General features: G+C 46.6%; 1 protein-coding gene across 19 annotated transcripts in view; it reads left to right on the top strand.

Moving 5' to 3' along the window:
- The window catches only part of afdna (afadin, adherens junction formation factor a), an 83,169-nt gene extending 62,552 nt beyond the window's left edge, over positions 1–20,617 (top strand). For 2 of the 19 annotated variants that reach the window (XM_054762779.1, XM_054762780.1), the window contains exons 24-39: positions 1,409–1,474; positions 1,544–1,617; positions 3,525–3,643; positions 5,176–5,376; positions 5,446–5,537; positions 5,674–5,868; positions 6,171–6,318; positions 6,381–6,783; positions 6,851–7,113; positions 7,211–7,431; positions 8,135–8,314; positions 10,344–10,382; positions 11,069–11,203; positions 15,350–15,881; positions 19,084–19,168; positions 19,245–20,612. In XM_054762779.1, the coding sequence (XP_054618754.1) occupies positions 1,409–1,474; positions 1,544–1,617; positions 3,525–3,643; positions 5,176–5,376; positions 5,446–5,537; positions 5,674–5,868; positions 6,171–6,318; positions 6,381–6,783; positions 6,851–7,113; positions 7,211–7,431; positions 8,135–8,314; positions 10,344–10,382; positions 11,069–11,203; positions 15,350–15,881; positions 19,084–19,168; positions 19,245–19,401 (2,910 nt within the window). In that variant the 3' untranslated portion in view covers positions 19,402–20,612. The other 17 variants (XM_054762781.1, XM_054762797.1, XM_054762778.1 and 14 more) reach the window with 17 other exon arrangements.
- Positions 20,618–20,961: the final 344 nt, after the last annotated feature.

Below are 20,961 nucleotides of genomic sequence, written 5' to 3'. Positions count from 1 at the left end.
AATTTATTCTTGTAAAATTACAGCTTTTTTTCCATTTCTGCTGTTTGTTTGTTGTTTTTAAACTTTCCAACTGTTTGAACTTGTAAATGTTCTTCTCGTAATTGTCTTCCTATATTTTGACTTTATTCTTGCAACATTATAACTTTTTCTGCTACCTAATTTTCCATAATATTACAACTTTAAAAAAAGTTTTTGTATTTAATATTTCAACTTTATGCTACTAACATGACAATATTTTTCCTCGTATTACATTATTTTCGTGAAATTACAACTTTTTCTCGTTCGATTGCAACATTTCTTCTCTTAATATTTGGACTTTATTCTTGTGAAATTACTGCTGATTTTTTTTTTCCTCTTTTTTTGTGGTAATTCATATTTCTGGAATGTGCTGCAGGCCAATAAACAAAACAGCTGCAGGCTGCACTTTGGACACCCCTGACTTAAACACTTTGAAGCTCCGACTTTCCACCAGTCTCTTGAATGCAGCGTTAGTCTTTCAAAAGTGTTTGTGTTAAGTCAATTCAAGAAGAAGTGTTTTTTTGTTTTTACACCAAATATTTATTTTTTCCAAATAGGTGTGAATGGGTATTTTCTGGTTGATGACAAAGTTTAATCTCAGCATGAAAGGTGGTACTTGAATTCCCCGAAGAAGCACATGAACGTAACAGACAGTTGTTTCCTACCCCCGGCAAGATTGACTAGAAGGTTAGAATGCATATTTGTGGTCTTGCTGACCTCTAACTCTGCGTGCTGTGAGCGAAGCAATAAATCGGACGTGCATACAACATGCACGTTACCCTGCCACACTTGCTGCCACGTTGGCATCTCTGACGAATGGCAGCAATTATTATTTTTTGGGTAATTCACTCTGTGCGTTTTATGAGGTCGTTTCTAGATGTGCTGCCGCTTCATGTTCGGCTGCACGGCGTGCGCCAAGCCGTTTCATTCCAAAATGTTCTGCTTCTCTTATCACACACTGAGATAAACATGTCAAGACGTTGAAGATGGTGTGATGATGTCACAGATCCCTCACGCCAAAAACAGCATATCTTGTTCTTTCAGTTATTATCTGTTGTGAAACGGCGAAGCCGTTAAGCGCCTTCACAGCTATTAGCTTGGTTGTGTTGACTAACACGTCATGCTGATGTCCTTGGAACCTCCAGACTAAATAGCGGATGGTTTTGTTTCCATGGAGAAACAAAAAGGAGAAAAATCTGATGTGGTTGGCTCTGACACGTGGCTGAACTTGTTATCTCACGTAAGACACCCGCAGCTCAGGAAAGTGGCGTTTTGCAATCCGCCGCTGCTCTGTTTGCTATCAAACATCCAGGAGGTTCTTGTGGAATTTTGCATGGATGGAATCAGAAGGTGGTGCTGTTTGATATGGACTGTGTGTGTCATCCTGCAGGGCGCCGGCCAGGAGAAACTGGGCATCTACATCAAGTCTGTGGTCAAAGGAGGCGCTGCTGACATGGTTGGTATCACATTGGTAGTAGACTCCACAAAGGAGACCACCCACTGACCCGCCGTGTCTTCCTCACAGGACGGACGTCTGGCAGCGGGCGACCAGCTGCTAAGCGTGGACGGTCGCAGCCTGGTGGGTCTGTCGCAGGAGAGGTAAAAACTGAACGCTCGTCTCTCAGCATTCACATAACAAGAACACATCCGCCCATCTGCTGACGCGAGTCACACCCAGGAGGAAAATGTCTCCTTCCAACCGCACTTTGCTGCTCTGTGGGCACAGGACGGGACAAAGGAAAATAAATGAAGTTGTGTGTGGAGAAGTCAAATGTCATGGTGACGTGACATCACAACCACAGCCTGCAAACCCCAGGCGTGGGAAAGGCTTTTTCAGTGTGGTTTTTCAATTGGTTCCAGATTCGACTGTGATAAATGAATCTTCCTGTTAACTACCTTCTAAATATGGTTTTTAACATCATTGGAGCCTCTAGACATGAAATCTCTTGCCATCTTTACACTCCTATTATCCAATATAGTAGATATAGTAAGAGTAAATAAGTAGGGGTGACAAAATCTCGAGAGATTAAAACGTGGCGAGATTTCTCGTTTGGAGAAAAACTGTATCGCGAGAAGAGGGCAGTCAGAAGCCAACCAAGACTGTGAACTGTGGCATGGCTGCTATGAATGATAATACAGAAATATGGAAGTGGCAGTGTGCAACGCACATTAGGCACATCTTGCAATCCAGCCTACCTCGGTGTTCACAGCGTCAGTGAGTGACATGTGGCTTTTTTTCCCCCCCATCACAGCTGCTTGCTACTTGATGTTGATGTTCAGACTAAGGGTGCAGATGATTAAGGGTGCAGACACCCTTAATCACTGAGCGCTTCTATTGACGCTGCTTTTGGCAAAGCCTATGTTCACGCTACAGTGTATGAATTTTTGTTAAAATCCGATTTTTTTCTTGTGGTCGTTCATATTACCAAAAACGACTTGTCAGTATGACCGGAGAACTCTCCTACTCTCGGTAGGCACGGGAAAACATGTCTTCTGATGATGTATAGGTCATACATATGCGACTTCAACGTTCAGACTGCAGTACTGTAGCATTGCATACATATTGGATTTATACCTACATACGAACAGGGCCTGAAAAAATCGGAATTGTGCTCTTCTGACTGACATGAAAAAATCAGTTACAGGTCACATATGAGCAAAACAATCGGAATTGACGTGCAGTACGAACGTATCCTAAACGCCAACTTTCAAGCACCGGCAGATGATTTATAACACACCTCATGCATAGCAGAAATCAGTGCATTTCAGACAATTTAGCAACCTGGTCGATATATTTAGCAAGTAAGGGTGCGCATTTAAGTGTTTGTGTCATGCATTTGTGTCAGGTGAGCAGGACTATTTATATTTGGTAACATTCTGTGTCACAGCGGTGACTTAATTCACGACCAAAACGGGCCAATTGATTAGGAATCCACCCTGAACCCAGGCCCTGTCGGTCGGGCATGTATGCTCTTGCAGCAACATACTTAATCGCTCGTTTTGTTTGCACATTCCTGCAATTCTGTTTCGTTTGGTCAAATGTTTTCTTTGGACTCGGAGGTCATCAGAACATGGTGAGCCAAATCAGGTTGCAGGCCCCGTTCAACATTTCTGTGGGAATTTTTTGAGTTGTGAATTGCGACCAATGGAATTAGTCCCTCGCTTTTTGCTACATAGCGAAGATGGCGCATAGTTGCTGCATAGTCACTGTTTGGGGAGTGTGAGTGCAACATGCGGGTTCTTAGAGTGTACTGCATTTCGTGAATGCACTTAGGCACTGAAAATGCTACATTTAAGTATGAAAGGGTGCATATGGAGACACAGTCATTGACATTGAGTGCCGCTTCATTGCATTTTCTTCCAAATTTGTCTGAAATATCCCAATTCAGGTCTTCTCAAGTGCATCTTTAAATCCAGTCATTCTTCTTCCTCATTGCGGTGTTTTGCCGCCTTGTCATTCGCAAACATTTCATTTCCACGATTTCATGGTGGCTGTTCCCCTCCAGGGCGGCCGAGCTGATGACCAGGACGGGGTCGGTGGTGACTCTGGAGGTGGCCAAGCAGGGTGCCATTTACCACGGCCTGGCCACGCTCCTCAACCAGCCCAGCCCCATGATGCCTCGAGGTGAGTCTTTTGTCTGCGTTTATCTTATCACCGCTTTATGTTAAACTTGCGAACGCTCAACATTCACTTTGATCGTTTCATTGCTGTGTCACTTTTATTGTTATGAAGTGATAACAATCATCCCGCTGTTTTATAACGCGTGAGTGTTTTTAAAAGCTGAAACTCTCCTCACAGCCGAGAATGTTCGGCTCCTGTTAGCCAGCGCAGCAACAAGGTCTTTAGCCGCACTGAATTGTACTCTGGGTTGAAGTCGTAATGAGGCAGAGGCAAGAGCCGGCAGACACTGAGGCTTTGTAGTCTCCTCTGGAACGCCGTGCACGTTTATGGCAGCCGCTTTACTGGGTCGTCTGGCTCCAGCTGGAATGTGACCCTCCACTCATTAAAAGCCCGTCGCTGCCCAGGCTGGCCTGTGGTCCGGCGTGACACGAATGAGATGCAGCTTGCCTTCACTTGTAGCAGTGAAAGGAAAGCAGCTGGCGGGCGAGCGTCACAGGACACTTTTCTTTTGGAAAACATCCTGCCAAAGGAGGCTTTGAAAGCACTTTTAAGATTTTGAATAAACCGTAGAGGAAGTTGAAACCTTGTAACAGGAATGTCATAGGGAAGTACACAACATGGACACAAGTATTGGGACACCATTCCACCAACAGGAGGTGAAACGTCAAGTCCATATGGCGTCTTTGCAGCTGCAACAGCTTCCACTGTCCTGGGAAGCTTTTCTACAAGATTTTAGAGTGTCTCTGGGGGCCTTTGTCACAGGTAACTGATGTTGGACTTGAGACTTGGCATCGTTGTTCTTAATTCATCCCCAAGGGAGTCTTCCACATCAAACACATGCAAGCACGACTTTATGGAATTTGCTTTGTGCACTGGGAACAGAAAAGGGCCTCTATAGTGTCTCTATACTTTTGTCTGTGCCCAAACTGTTTTCACCGAGGGACGCATATGGAAAAATCGCAACATGCCGCGGGCCATTTTGGTATTTTCCATTTTGTAAAGCAACCTTAAAAGAAACATTTAAAGAAAATACAGCCTCCATCTGAATCTTTGTGTTGGAGGTGACAAAACATACACATTTTTTCTCCTTACATTGCACATTTTTATGCACATTTTTGCATTAAAACATTTTTCTTCCTTTTTCTTTTTTTTTTTTTTTTTTTACAATTTTTCTACTATATTCTTGTGAATCTTTTTGTCATAATATTATGACTTTATCCCCAAATATTTAGATTTTTTGTAATTTTGTAATTTTTCCAACCTAATTTTCCAAAAGTTGCTTGTGTTTGTTTTTTTTTTTGTTTTTTTTTTAAGTTTTCCTGTTTAATTGTATTTTTAGAATGTGCCGAGGGCCACTAAAAAAAAACAGCTGGAGGGCGCAAATGGCCCCGGGCCGCACTTGGGACGCCGGTAATATAGCCGGTGACATAGCGTCGTAATAAAGTTTAGTCAGTGATGGAATCCTTTCATCCTCTCTCTCTCTCTCTCTCTCTCTCTCTCTCTCTCTCTCTCTCTCTCTCTCTCTCAACATCCAGCATCAGACCGAGGTCGCGAGAAAAACGGCAAAATGCGTCCAAAGAGCGAAGGCTTTGAGTTGTACAACAGCTCTGTTCAGAACGGCTCTCCGGAAAGTCCGCAGCCCGGCTGGGACTCTTACCCAGAACCAAAGAAGATGAGCGGTGAAGAGCGACTTCTCAAGAACCGGGCAGATCACCGCTCCAGTCCCAACGTGGCCAGTAAGTGTTTATTTTCTCACGTGCTCTTTGTGTTGACTGTTTTACAGTAGACGCTCTGTCTCTCATCAGATCAGGGCCAGAGTCCTGCAGGCAAAGCGGTCTATCCCGGCGGTCCTGGCACCAAGATCACCTCTGTCTCCACCGGCAACCTGTGCGCTGACGTAAGTGCCTCTTGAGGTCGCGGCCAACGGCGTCCTCTTGAGGAATTCCTGCCGTCTAGATGAGTGTAAAGTGCCGCTCCTGATGCCAGCGCCCTTCATCAAGTAGGAAAGTAAGTCAATATTTCTTTTCATTCAGGACGAGCCTTCACCCCCGCGTCCGGAGGCTTACCCCATCCCCACTCAGACCTACGCCAGGGAGTACTTCACCATCCCTGCATCCAAGAGCCAGGACCGCGTGGTTGGTCCCGGGCCGGGCAGCTCGCCGCACTGGCAGGGCATGGAGGACAGAGAACGGCTCCCCACGGTGGACAACATCCACAACAGCATGCAGGTGAGTGATTGTCTGAACTCGTTTTCTGCAGGATCAAACCATGCTGAAAGGATGCATAGCTATTGCCTTCTGTACATGTGTATGTATCTACCGTGTATGTGTGTGCATGTATCTACCTTCTATGTGTGTGCATGTATCTACCTTCTGTGTGTGTGTGTGCATGTATCTACCTTCTGTGTGTGTGTGTGCATGTATCTACCTTCTGTGTGTGTGCATGTATCTACCTTCTGTGTGTGTGTATGTGAGTATCTACATTCAGTACATTTGTAGTATGCTTTCTTTCATGTTTAATTTTCTTCTAGCGCGTCAACCACTCCCAGGAGGACATGTACCCCCCACCTGGGCTCATGAGGCCGGATGAGCGCATGCAGCAGCACTACCAGCAGGAATACCAGCACAGAGACCTGGACTACCAGCACCGAGACCTGGACTTCCCGAGGGGACCACCAGGTAAGAAAGTTAGATCAACGAGACTTCTCTTTGGGAGTTCTGATGGTGTCTTGTGTGTTCAGGTGTTGGAGGACCAGATCACTGGGGGCCGCAGCAGCAGGTTTCCTCCTCCTTGGAGTCGTCCACATCCAGCCAGGAGCACCTCAACTTCTCGGCCTCCTCTACGTCCTCCGGCAAGAACCAGAAGACCGGGCCCGGTCGATGGAAGACGCCCAACGCCCCTCACGCCGTGCCGCCACACTCGGTCCAGCCGCCATCCCGATCCGACCTGCCGCCGCCCCCTCCGCCGCCACCAGCGCCTTACCCTGACGCGTACGAGCCCTATGACCCTCAGCCCGACCTTCCCCTGCCTCCACCTCCCTCTGCAATCTCCTCTGTGTCGGCCCAGCAAGCTGCCGACCGCAAGAAGCGTGAGGAACAACAACGCTGGTATGAGAAGGAGAAAGCTCGTCTGGAGGAGGAAAGGTACTGGACATGACTTGTTTACTTTTATGATGATGATGATGATGATGATGATGATGATTCCCACTAGGGAGAGGAAGAGGAGGGAGCAAGAGCGGAAGTTGGGTCAGATCCGGGCTAACCCTGTCATGCCTGTCCAGCCTCACAACAACGGGGGAACCATGCCTCCTCCTCCTCCTCCTCATCATCACCATCAGCCCCCTCTGGCCTCCATGGGTCCACCTCAGGCTTACCCCCCCTCGCAACCCCAACCTCCCCCCTCCAGACCAGAGAAGCTGGCCAGCCTTCCTCGCTCAGCGGTCCCTCCCGCTGCCAGCGCATCCAACCCCCCAGGTACACTTTCTTCATTCATCTTCCTGTTTGGTCATTTAGCACACGTGCAAAACAAACGCTAATCCAAGATGGCGCTCCCCTCTGCTTGTGTGCACAGCGCCCGCAGGCATGGACACGGTGATCAGAGAGCTGCTACCACAACAGCAGCCTCGCACCATCGAGAGACGGGACCTTCAGTACATCACCATCAGCAAGGAGGAGCTGACCAGCGACAGCCTCTCTCCGGACCCCTGGAAGAGGGATGCCCGCGAGAAGGCCGAGAAGCAGCAGCAGCTTCACATTGTCGACCTCCTGGACAAGGAGATCCAGGAGCTCCAGGTTCGTTAACGAACACCACTTCCTTCCCATTCATGTTGTCTTTAGTTAGTAGGAATGCAAAGCAAGTAGAAGTGGTACAGAATCAGCTTTCAGTATTGTTGCAGCATGATGTTTTTCCCCACTCTATCAATTGCCGCCTAATCGCAGCATCGTGGTCATTACCGGCGGTATCATTATCGGCGTGAAATGTGTTATGTTAACTGAGGAGTGATGTTCGTGGACGAGTCAAGTCTGTTGAACAGCTCTTTTTAAGACAAAGATGAGCACCATTTCCGCATAGAAGAATATAAGACATACCGTAAGATGGAGCCATTCTCATTTGCAACCGGACATTGGTTCACCTGCAAAAGAGCCGTTCAAAATTCTTGAGTCACTCACAAACATCACATCTCCGAGACGCTGTCTGTCGAGTTTTCAGGACGTGAGCACACGCACTACTTCAGTGTCATTGGTGTCGAAGTTAAGAACATACATGTGAAGTGTACTTTATGTACCAAAGTATCTGAGGAACTCTAATCTCATCAAACATCTCCCAGTACCACTTCAAAAATAAATCCACATGGGGAAAGTAACTCGTAAATATAACAACTTTGCCAAACACTGATTGTGATGATATCATTGTCACACTATCACGATGATATTGTATGTGATGTGTGATCGTAATGAGGTAAAATGACGTTGGGAGCGGTGTTTGGTCTCCTAGGCCAAGCCGGAGCGCACGGCGGAGGAGAGCGACCGCCTGAGGAAGCTGATGCTGGAGTGGCAGTTCCAGAAGCGGCTGCAGGAGTCCAAGCAGAGCGATGAGGACGAGGAGGAGGAGGACGACGAGGATGTGGACACCATGATGATCATGCAGAGGCTGGAGGCCGAGAAGAGAGCCAGGGTGAGTGGGGATGGGGCGAGGGAATATGCGGGAACATACCTGTAGTTATTTTGAAAGGAACAAAGGGTTAACGTACTTGATGTTGAGCTGATGAGGAAGAGGACACACAAAACACGATGAATGTGCATCTGCAACATGCTTCTGTCATCGCTTTGCCTTGCTCAGCTGCTTCAATACGATTGGCTGGAGGGCTGAATGGGAGGGGCCGATGAGGTGTCCCACTCCAAATGAATTCTTTTTTTTTTTTTTTTTAATATGCTTTTCACTTACACAGTGGAACCCGTTTATGTCGACAACCCGCTTAAGTCGTCATACGCGGTCGACCGCTTTTGTCGACATATTTGAGAGCCAAAGCCAGGCATGTCCAAATGTTTTCCAGTGAGGACCACATAGTGAATAATGAAAGGATGCAACTTTGCCACTTTGATATTTTGTAAAGCAACACATTTACATATTCTAAGACGTTACATGTATTTCAAGAAAATACTGCATCTCAGCTTTGTCATGAAGGTGAAAAAGCCTATTATTAATATCAACTTCACTCTTGTCTCTTTTTTTCTTATTTTTGATGGGTTTTTTTTCAATTTTCAAATATTTCAACTTTCTTCTTCAATAATCTTTGTAAATTTTCTTCTGGTAATATTTTCTTCTGGTAATATTATGACTTTATTCCTATAATATTATAACTTTATTCCCATGATATTATTACTTTCTCCCACCCTGATTTTCCCAAATTAGGACTTTGTTTTGTTTTTTGTTTCTAATGTGACTTTAAAAAAAAATGTCTTTAATATTTCTCCTCTGCTACTAAAATGACATTGTTTTTTCCTCATAAAATTACGAGTTTTACATTTTCTTCTCGTAATTATGACTTTGTTCTTGAACATAACTTTTTCCAAAACGTACAACTTTATTTTGTTTTTTTTTTTACTACTGTCAAAAAAAAGTGTTTTATTCTTTAATGTTTCAACTTTATGCTACTAAAATGACGTTATTGTTCCTCATATTACATTATTCTTGTAAAATTACGACTTTTTCTTGTTAGATTATAATTTTTTTCTTTTAATATTTTGACTTTATTCTTGTAAAGAATAAAGTCCTTTTTTTCATTTTTGCTGCTGTTATTTTTCTTCTTTAATTTTGTTGTGAATTTATATTTTTCGAATGTCCCACAGGCCAATAAATTAAAAAAACAGCCGCGTGCAGCAAATGTCCCACTTTGAAGACAACATGGCCAAAGAGGTGGTTTGTATGAAAAACAGGTCTGTTTATGTCAACACTGTTGCTAAGCCACAACTTAGGCTTCTTACACGGCATTAAATCACAGTGACTTCCTGTTCAGTGCAAAATAAACAAAATGCACCCATTTTATGTATTTTTTTTATAGTGTTAGCCACCGGAGGAAAGATTTGCGGCTGTACGGAATTGTCATGGGTGTGACTTCCTGTTCAGTGCAAAATAAACTGTCAGTATGAAACTAACAAAATGCACCCATTTTATGTATTTTTTTTATAGTGTTAGCCACCGGAGGAAAGATTTGCGGCTGTACGGAATTGTCATGGGTGTCAAACACAAGAATGTCAATAAAAATCTGCACAAACATCCTTTATTATCACAACTACATGTGTAAGCGGTGGCGGTTTCGGTTCTGTCAGTCAGCCAGTCTGAGGCGTGTGGACGTAAAGGGGTTCCTCTGTGTTGATGATTTATTAACATATTTCCTCAAATGGTGTCGTCCTCCTAATGAACGCCTCATACTTAAACCACGCACCCGGGCACTCGTTGAGGAAATATGCTGAGGTCGGCATCAGTGGTCTCAGCTGGTCCGACCTGATGCGCAGTGGGAAGGGTGGTGGGCAGGTTCATGACAGGAAGTGACCTCTAAGTGCAGCCAATGTTTTCACTTTTCTGTATGTCCTCCCTCCCGTCTACTGCTCTTTTCCTGCACTTGCCCCGCTGCGCCCCACCCCTCCCCCCTTTCTTTTTCTGCCGACCCTCTCACACGCTGTCCTCTCTTGTTCTTCTGCAGCAGCAGACTGCTGTCCCAGCTATCTCTGTTCTAGACTTGGTATGTTTTTCCGGTTAATGACCTCCACCCGCCCACGCCACCCCCTAACCCCACCTCACTTCCTCTTTCCCGTCTGGGGTGTCCACCTGCCCATGTTTCTGATTTGTCTCCGCCCACCCATCAGGACAACTGTCTCTCATTGTGGGCGGGGCCATGGTGTGGGCTGCGTGTGGTGGCGGAGCGGGCTGTCATGGGCTGCTTGCTGTTGTTGTCTTTGTGCTGGACACGCCGTCCATCTGCCTCTTTGTCCGCTCAAAACAGACTTCTTGGGGACGTCAGGGTGGACACGCACGTCCTCAGCTGCTGCAGTCAGCTTTTGAGTGCATGCCGAGGCGGCGCCTGCATGGCTGCATTGCACGGGCGTGCAGGTCGTGTTCCATGCATGGCGGTCACTCGTCATCATGATGGTCCGTCCATCCATCTCTGTGTGTGTGTGTGTGTGCGCGTGTGTCTTTATGGTGCATGCTAGTGTGTGTGTGTGTGTGTGTGTGTGTTGTGCATGTTTATTTGCAGTGCACGCTGAGGACACATCCACCTGACATTGAACACCGTGTCTTCGTGTGCCACGTGGCGTTTGTTTGTACTGGCGTGAGTGTACATGTGACACCGTGACCGCTTACGTCTTTTTTCACGCCCCCCCACCCCCTTTCTTTGTCCCTCCCACGCATGCCGCTGGGTGCGTTCAGTTGCAGGACGAGGAGCGGCGGCGCAAACAGCAGCTGGAGGAAATCCGCAAACGGGAGGCGGAGGAGCGAGTGAAGCAGGAGGAGGAGAGGAGGTGGAGGGAGGAGGAGCGAGCCAAGCGGGAGGCTGCGGAGAAGGTGAAAACTTCGACTTTATTATTTTTGGACAGCAATATTTTATTTCTATATTTTATTATTAATTCAAATATTCATTCTTTTTTTGATATAATGTATTACTTGTATTAATTATTATTATTATTATTATCACATGACCTAGATTCTCATGAGGTGACTGTGAGAGGAAGATTCAGTGAATAAAAAACATGAAATTGTGCTTTACAACCAGCGGTCTGATCACGTCTTCAGCCGCCTTCGCCCTCCTGGCGCTTATATCAAACACGCCCCTGTCCGTCATCATCGTCATCACCACCATGGCTACATTCTGGCGCGTTGTTCCACCATCAGACTGCTGGTTGTTGAAAGAGTATTTTAATGTTTGTCTGTAACTTGAGGCCATGTCCACAACAACGCAGGTATTTCCATTGCACATTTGCAGAGAATTCGGGCCCTTGCAAAATATGGGGCATATAGATCACGGGGCCCTACGCACAGCGCGTGTTCTGCATTGTTGCGAGGAACAGCCCCGGTTCATTATGACTTTTCTTGATTATGATATATCTATATTATGATATATGAGTCCTTTCTCGGAAGTGACTTTCTTTTGGCCTCTGATTGGTTAAAACTGCAATATGGGCCATAGTGCCACATGGTGCACTGGCATGGAAATGACTTTATGTGGACTTTTTCATTCCTTATTATTATTATTATGTGTTCTTTAAATCATGGAGTTGCATAAAAAAGTGTTTTTACTGTAAAAAAAAAAAAAAATACCTGTGAGTATGTTTGGACATTGCCCGGGTGACTTTTAATTTGAATTATGAAGCGCATGTTGTCATCCTTCCACCACCCCCTCCCCACCAACCCCATGTGTTCTTGCGCTCACCTCCAGCATGTTCGTTGTCAAAAGTCAAGTTTTTTTTTTCAGTTTTTTGGGGTTTCATGATTATTGTTATCACCACCAGTCCACCCGCCCTCCCCACACACACACACACACACACACACACACACATACACCCACTACCGCCACCCCCACCATCCTCATCAGTCATGTTGACATTGCCACTAAAGTTCCCTCTCAGATTTTTCAGCTTGGATGTCTGGAGGGGTTAATTATTTTTATATATTGACCACCCCCCCAGCCACGGCAAAGGCAAGTCCACATGTGACCCAGAGCAAACACGAGACGATGAATGTGACGTGAGGGGCGGACACACGCTACCCGGAGCAGCTGGTCCATTTCCCGATTCCAGAAATCGAAAACTTGTCTCATGTGGGCCCACCGTCAAAGAGCTTCACACAAACCACACGTACACACACACACACACACACAGACACACACACACACAGCAGGGGAGGCAGTGGTGGACGTAAAAGCAGGAGTCTACTATACTCCCAAGTTAGCGCTACAGAGGGAGCAGTTTTATTCTTACTGTGCAAATTAGAGATGGGCATTCTTCATTATTTAAATAATGATGTGGACTCGCACTACTGCAAAAGAAGCACCAGAGGGCGCAGTTTGATGGCTAAAGGGGCTGCCATAGTTGCATACAGCAGCAGAGTTATAACATTCTATTTCAATTTTGATCATTTTTGATGCTTAAGTAAATTAATTTTTTAAAACATCATGATTTATTGTTTCATTTTTCTGTATTTTTCCAGCACCTAACATTAATAACAAAAAAATTAATCAATCCATGAATTAATTAATATCCAGCCATCTTCTACTGCTTATCCAAGGTTGGGTTGCTCTCAATGCAGAGGAGCAGCAGTTCTTCTCGAAGTTTTACTCCCGAGTTTCTCCCGGATGACAGTGCTTCTCACCTTGTCTCTCAGAAAAGTTATTTTCGGCCGCTGGTACCCACAGTCTTGTCCTTTCAGTCACTACCAAAAGTTCATGACCATAGGTGAGGGTAGGAACGTAGATCGACCGGTAAATTGAGAGCTATGCCTTTTGGCTCAGCTCCCTCTTCACCACAACGGACCGATGAAGAGTCCACATCACTGCAGACGACACACCAATCCACCTGTCAATCTCACGTTCCACCTTCCCTCACTCGTGAACAATACCCCGAGGTACCTACACTCCTCCACTTGGGGCAGCATCTCATTCCTGACCCGGAGATGACACCCCAACCTTTTCTGGCCGACAACCATGTACTCAGACTTGGAGGTGCTGATTCTAATCCCAGCCGCTTCACACTCAGCTGCCAACTGTTCCAGGGAGAGTTAAAGATCATGGCCCGATCAGCAGTATCCTGCAGCCAGCAGTATCCTGCAGCCACCAAACTGGAACCCCTCAACGCCCAGGCTGCACCTAGAATTTCTGTCCACAAAAGTAATGAACAGAATCTGTGACAAAGGGCAGTCCTGGCGGAATTCAACCCTCATTGGAAACGAGTCCAGAGATAGGAGAGCCCACCGTGGAGTCCCCAGGCACTGCTTCCTAATTGGAAGACGTGTCGGTGGGATTGAGGTCTTTAAAGTATTCCTTCCACGGATCCACAACATCTCGAGTCGAGGTCAGCAGCACACCGTCCCCACCATACACGGTGTTCAGTGTGCTGCTTCCCCCTCCTGAGACGGCAGATGGTTGTCCAGAATCTCTTCGAAGCTGTCCGGAAGTCTTTCTCCATGGCTTCTCCTCTGCGACTGCCAGAGCCGCAAACCAATAGGCCTGCCGGTACCTGTCAGCTGTCTCTGCAGTCCCATGGGCCAAAAAGGCCCGATAGGACTCTTCTTCAGCTTGACGGCATCCCACACCGCTGATAATCCACCAACGGTTTCTGGGATTACCGCCACGACAGGCACTGACCACCTTACGGCCACTGCTCCGATCAGCTGCCTCGACAATGGAGGCACGGAACGTGGCCCACTTTGAATCAATGTCCACTGCCTCCCTCGGAACAAGCTCTCCCGGAGGTGGGAGTTGAAACTCCTTTTGACGGGGGACTCTGCCAGACGTTCCCAGCAGACCCTCACAATACGTTGGGCCTGCCAGGTCTGACCGGCATGCTCCCCCACCATCGGAGCTAAATCACCACCAGGTGGTGATTGGTGGGCAGCTCCGCCTCTCTCATAACCCCCAGAACATGTGGCCGCAAGTCTGACTACAGGACCACGCAGTCGATTCTCAAACTGCGGCGCAGAGTGTCTTGGTGCCATATGCACATGTGGACACCCTGATGCTTGAACATGGTGTTCGTTATGGACAATCTGTGACGACCACAGAAGTCCAATAACAAAGCACCGTTTTGGTTCAGATGAGGGGGTCTCAATGTCGCTGTCAATGTGAGCGTTGACGTCCCCCAGCATGGAGCTCTTACCAGTACTCCCTCTAGGGACTCCAAAAAGGGTGGGTATTCTGGACTGCTGCTTGGCGCATAAGGGCAAACAGTCAGGACCCGTCCCCCCACCCGCAGGCGCAGGGAAACTACCCTCTTGTTCACCTGGTTAAACTCCCAATGTAGAGGGGGGCCAGGGGCAACAAGAATTGCCGCCCCTGCCCGTCACGTCACACTGCTGGCAACGCCAGAGTGGAATAGAGTCCAGCCCCACTGGACTGGTTCCAGAGCCCTTACTGTGCGTCGAGGGTAGTCTGACTATCTAGTTTTAACTTCTCCCCCTCATGCACCAGCTCAGGGTCCCTCCCCACCAGAGAGATTACATTCTACGTACCTAGCGCTAGCTTCTGCAGCCGAGGATCTGACCGCCAAAGTCCCTGCTTTCAGCTGCCACCCACTTCACTCTGCACCTGACTCCCATGGCCCCTCCTATAAGTGGTGATGAGCTCATGCGAGGGGGGGACCCATGTTGCATCTCGTGGCGTCCTGAAGAGGCACTAGATGCCACTCGACTCTCGCCATCGTGCCCTACCTCCAAAACCAAGTCCATTTGTCTTACTCATCATCGGGGTCTAAATTAATAATTATATTTTAATAATAATAATAATAACAATAATAATAATGAACATAGTTAATTAATTAATCCAGCAAAAAAAAAAAAAAAAAAAACAGATTTTCCTAAAAATGCCCATCTCTAGTGTGGACAAGAACCGGTTAGAGCAGGCTAGTCCAGGAAGAGTTGCTGGGTGGGGGTGTTCCCAGGTGAATTGAGGTGAGCGCCAATGAGAGCAAGGCGCACTAACAGCTTGTCCCCCCCCCCCAGAGGAGACAGGAGGAGGAGTACTACACTCGCCTGGAGGCCGAGCGGCGCCGGCAGCACGAGGAGGCTGAGAGAAAGCTGCTGACGCCGGATGAGCCGGCCGGTCTGTATCGGCCCCCGCTGCCAAGGGACTACCAGCCTCCCACCCCCCACAACCCTACTAACACCCCCCCGCCGCCCCCACAGAGAAACACCTCCTACCTCAAAACACAGGTGGCCTCCCCCGACACGCTCTACACCGCCACGTTCGTGGCCTACGCGGGCGACGAGGAAGACGAGGAGGAAGCAGGAAGCGGCGGCAGCCAGTCAGGTCAGGCCAAGCTGTCGGCGACCCGGAAGTCGTACGGCGACCTCCCGGCCGGTGCCGCGCCTTATCGCAGCAAGCCTCAGCCGCCGCCCACTGCACGAAAACCCCGCCCCCTGTCGGACGGCATCTTCTTGTCTAGCTCCTTCCAGCCGCCCGCCAACAACTCCAACAGTACAGGGCCCCCCCTCCCCGCCAAACCTGGCGGCGGCCCCCCAGGAGGCTTGAAAGGTAGAAGCAGAGAGAGCGAGAGGGGGGAGGAGTCAGGCTCACCCCAGCACCCTCTGCGCCCCCCCCCAAACCGCTCCATCACTCGTGTGTCCTTCTAGATCGTAGAAATCGTAGAACCTTTTCTTCTTCTTTTTCGTTTTCGTCGTGTGTGTGCGTCCTTGTCGTCGCTCTTAGGCGCCAAAGCCCCGCCCTCTCCACCATCCAATCACAGCCTTTTTCAGGGGGTTTATTTTTCTTGTTGTTTCTGGTAATTGTTTTCCTCCTCACCTCCCTTCGCCTCGATCAGCCGACAGAAAAAGCAATGGATATTCCCGCCCCCCGCACCCTGCAGATTTGAGACCCATCATAGCCAATCAATCAATCAATCAATCAATCAATCGCAGTACTGTTGGTGTTGTCACTCGCCGCCGCTGCCTGCTTTTGGGACCGCCTCCTCCTGCACCGTGTGTCTGCTTAGCGGTGTTTGCTCCTTTCACCTCCGCCTCATCGGCAGCCATGACACTTCTCTTTGTCTGCAGAGAAGCTTCCTTTGCCGCCCCCTGGTGCTCATTAGGCATCATAGCAGCAGCAGTTCTACCGCGTACCTGTTAATGACAGCGCCCCCCGGTGGTAGGCAGGACACCGTTTGAATAAAATTCATGGGTTAAATGTTCTATGTAGATATACATCATATAGAATTTCCCGACTTCCCTCGTAGTTGTTTACAGTGTTTCCGTCACGGCGGCAGACAAAGAGAAGCTCCCCACGCTTCTTGAACACGGCCAGAACCGCAAGCTGGACTTTGTAGTTCTAGAAGTCAGGAGGGCGCCCCCACGACCCCCTCCCACTAACGCCCGGGCACTTCTTAACCAGCACCCTCATTAGCCCCGCCCCCTTCCATCCACCCCTCCCGTCCCTGCCAAAGCGTGCATGTTGGCATCGCGCTGACGACCACAAGCTGCCAGCAGGCTGGATGTCTCTTGCTTTTTACTGCACCTGTTCTTCTTCTTCTTCGCTTGTCTGTCTTCCTGCATCTTCACTGAACGTCCTCCTGGTTCACCTCATCCACTGGCAGCTTCTCAGCCGTCCACACCCCCCCCAGGCTTCTAATTAACAGACCACGGGTGTCCAAAGTGTGGCCCAGGGACCACCGTCATAGATTATTAGATATGACGCTAACATGTTTTGTCAACATGTTTAGCATGCATCGGATTACTTTTAGCATCTTTAATGCAGGAAAATGTATCAAAATGGCCCCCATCCTTTCTTTTTCATCCATTCGGTAAATAAAGTTTCAGGCATTTACGCTATCTTTTAGCTTGATTAAAATGTTCAGTTCATTTGGAGCTGTTCATACATACTGTATATATACATATACATACATATATACATAGATATAGATATAGATAGATATGTGTATATGTACATGTGTACATATACATACATATATACATAGATATAGATATAGATAGATATGTGTATATGTACATGTACAGGTCAGACCCCAGGCAAAACGATCTGACACATTTGTAGGTTAAATAAAAGGCAAATAAAGCAAAGAAACAAGAAAGTGTTTTTATTTTGGAAAAGTACATATAATGCCATTTAGTTTCATTATGTTTTAAAAATGAAATAAAGTGGGATCCATTATTGCCCACACACTCAATGCAGATCCAGTAGCTGTGAAGTTGGTCACCATAACAAGATGGTGTCTGGAGCTGCTACGGGATCACGTCTACCAAGATTGAGGTGCAAACGGAACGCTCGTTGTGTTGCAGTCACAGATTGCTTTGTTTTCATAAACGTTTCCACAATGAAAGCGCGATGCTCACCAGTCCAACTCATGGCAGCAACTGAAAAAGAAAGGAAAAACAATGGCATTATAAAGAAACAAAGTACTTTTCCAAAATAAAAAGACTTTTTTGTTTCTTTACTTTATTTGCCTTTTATTTAACCTACAAATGTGTCAGATCATTTTGCCTGTAAAATATATGCACATATAATATCTGTAATCCTGTGCTGTCATTTAGCTTTCTGTTCATGAAATACAGAAACAACGGCCATATTTCACGTGGCAAATGGTGATTAATCAGGATTAATTCATTGGAAAAGTGATTAATTGGATTAAAATGTGTAATCATTTGACAGCCCTAGAATAAAGACCTGATTATGAAAAAGAAAATGTACCAGAAGAACGTTGAAAATAGTTGGAAAACAAAAAAAAAAGAAGGAACGGGGGAAAAAAAACAGCTGTAATTTTACCAGAATAAAGTTAAAATATGAAGCGAAAAGAAGTTGTACTCTCATGCGAAGAAATGTTGCAATTTTACGATGAACTTGTAATATTATGGGGACAGATGGTTGTCATTTTAGTCGCATCGAGTTGAAATATTAAAGAAAGAAATAATTGATTATTGATATTTGTAATATTATGAGAGACAAAACAACATAACGTCATTTTTGAAAGATAAGGTTGGGGGAATAAAGTCATAAAAATAGAAAAATAAAAGATTATTTGATACGAACAATTTTAATATTACGATTTTTTTTTTTAAATTGGGGGGGGGCAAAGTCGATACTAATAGGCTTGTTCGCCTACAAAGCTGAGATGCGCCTTTTTCTCGAAATATAAAGTTGTAAAGTTATGTGGCCCTCGGTGGAAATAGTTTGGACACCCCCGTGTCATGCCAAGCTGAGGTTCTAGAAGCTGCCAGCCGGGTGCATGCGTGTGTGTGTGTGTGTGTGTGTGTGTGTGTGTGTGTGTGTGTGTGTGTGTCTTCCATCACGTCAAACAACAAAATTCCAAGTTGTTTTCAGGGGAAATTCTTTGTAAGAATTGAACTTCCTCGCCATCAGGCGCTGTGGAATGACGTGTGATTAGCATCTTCGTTCTTCAAGAAGAACGTGACCTTGACCTCGGGCCGTCTGGATGCTGTTTCTCTCTCTCTCTCTCTCTCTCTCTCGACACTTTCCGGGTGGTTCTGCCTAACACTGCTCCGTAGAACTTTCCTTCCTTCTGCTCGGGCTGCTGTGTGTTGGAACAGAAGGTCATGCAAGCTCACGCCGACCAGGGAAGCTTCCGGCTGCTTCTAAGAAAACAATCTTGAAGAAGAAGAAGAAGCAAAGCATCAGCCAGCAGCTTCTCTGGGTTGGCACGGCGTCGTCACATGCACCGCCATCCTGACCCGTGTGTGTGTGTGTGTGTGTGTGTCCCCCCAAACAGGATTTAACTCGTACACTGGAAACTCGTCAGGAGTTGTAGGATCCGGAGAGTTCTACAAGGACCCGAGAGACAAATGGACCAAGAGGTGAGTGCGCCGACCGACGTGCTGATTCCCTTCATCATTGGAAGTGATGATGATGATGATGATGATGTCCTATCAGTCAGGAGCAGGAGAACATCCCCAGTGGCGCCCCACCCGAGAGCCTGACCTTCAAGGAGCGCCAGCGTCTCTTCTCTCAGGGGAAGGAGGTGTCCAACAAGGTCAAAGCGTCTCGCAAGCTGATGGAGCTGGAGAACGAGCTCAACACCAAGCAGTGAGCTAGCTCCGCCCCCCACGTCCCGCCCACCTCCTGTTTTTTTTTGTTTTTTTTTAATCCAATAACTGGACCTCCTGATGATGCTTTTTACCACTTGGCCCCGCCCCCTCCTGGCCCCGCCCAGCTGACGCGTGGACGAGAAGCACTGTACAAAAGTTGTAATTGTACCACAAAAGGGGGAAATATATTTTTGTCTGTAAAATGGTGCTGGGGGAGGGAAGGGGGGTGTGGGATAGAGAGGTTTATGCTCATTTTAATTATTTTTTTTTTAATAGCTTACAGAGATTTTAAGTGGTTAGCTTTTATGCTCTTCTTGCCAGCAACAGACCAACTTTATTTTTTTTTTTTTAAGTAAACACTGTTACTTCATTCCAGCATGGCGGGCTTTTGTTTTGTTTTTTTTATTTTGAATTTTATTTTATGTTTTAGGAGAACTTTGATCTGGAAGTGCACATGTTGACTGTAAATATTTGGCTGGTCTCACTGGGACGTCGTACGCCCAAACAACAACACTAATGTGACATTTAAATGTTTCCTCCAACCTCAGCTAACGTTCTTTTTAAATAGTCTTTTTTTTTTTTGCCGATTTGTGTGACATTAATTTGACCGATCGGATGGTAGACTTTCACAATAATTAAAAAAAGTGCAACATATTTATTGTTTGTGTTGAAAGAAATGTTTTCTAGTATTAAATGTTGGGCCAAACTGCTCTCATTTTTACATTTAGAGGGGTGCGGATGTAACACGTTGCCGGGGTAACGGTTGCGTTGATGTAGGAAAAGGCACTTTTGAAAGGTTTGAAATAAAAGTGATGCTTTTGAACATCAATGCGTGCGATGACTTTACATGACTTCATCCCCGGAAGCTCCTCCACGTCACTTCCTCTCCAAATCTACTGAATCCTTCCAAAGGTTTCATGTTTGGCCTTTTTGTAAATCATTATGAATAAAAGCTGATTTCTCAACAGTGTAACCTCAAGTGTCATCCTTTCCCCAGCAAGGCCACTGCATTAGGTCCTGTCCTGTACGTTTGTAAAGACAGACTTTTTGCTGTCGATGTACCTAAAGCACCTTTTATGTTTTATTTTACAACGTTAAGCAGGTATGTGATGCTTTTATTTTGTTAGCTAGGCTTAGCCAGCTAGCACGTCGGTAAATTGCGAACGCATCTTATTTTCCTGTCACCATCTTAAAAAAAAAAAAAAACTCGTCACGGAAGTTCTTGTCGTTTCTGATCCACAAATGAATCCAATCCATACGTTTTAATGTTCGCTGCGACAAAAGGAACTTATTCGGAACAGGAAACGAACAAGGTTTACTTCCGGTAGGGACGTAAGCCGTTGGTACCAAAGACGCTTGATAAATTAAGCTGTTCTGTAAACCACAAATGCATGTAACAGGGTGTAGTCACTGGGTGTAGTACGCCGTGATAAGTGTGGCAACATACGGAGCCCCCCAGGGGACATGAGGTGCGGGGGTGCTTACGCGGCACACCGCCACAACTCGGCGTCCGTGAAGTTTGTGTAGCAAAATGGGGGAACTAAGGCACCATGCGCCAACGG

This window comes from Dunckerocampus dactyliophorus, chromosome 19, assembly GCF_027744805.1.
Source record: "Dunckerocampus dactyliophorus isolate RoL2022-P2 chromosome 19, RoL_Ddac_1.1, whole genome shotgun sequence".
Lineage (NCBI taxonomy): Eukaryota > Metazoa > Chordata > Actinopteri > Syngnathiformes > Syngnathidae > Dunckerocampus > Dunckerocampus dactyliophorus.
Note: the sequence above shows the minus strand (reverse complement) of the source record. Positions and strands in the feature narration are given on the sequence as shown.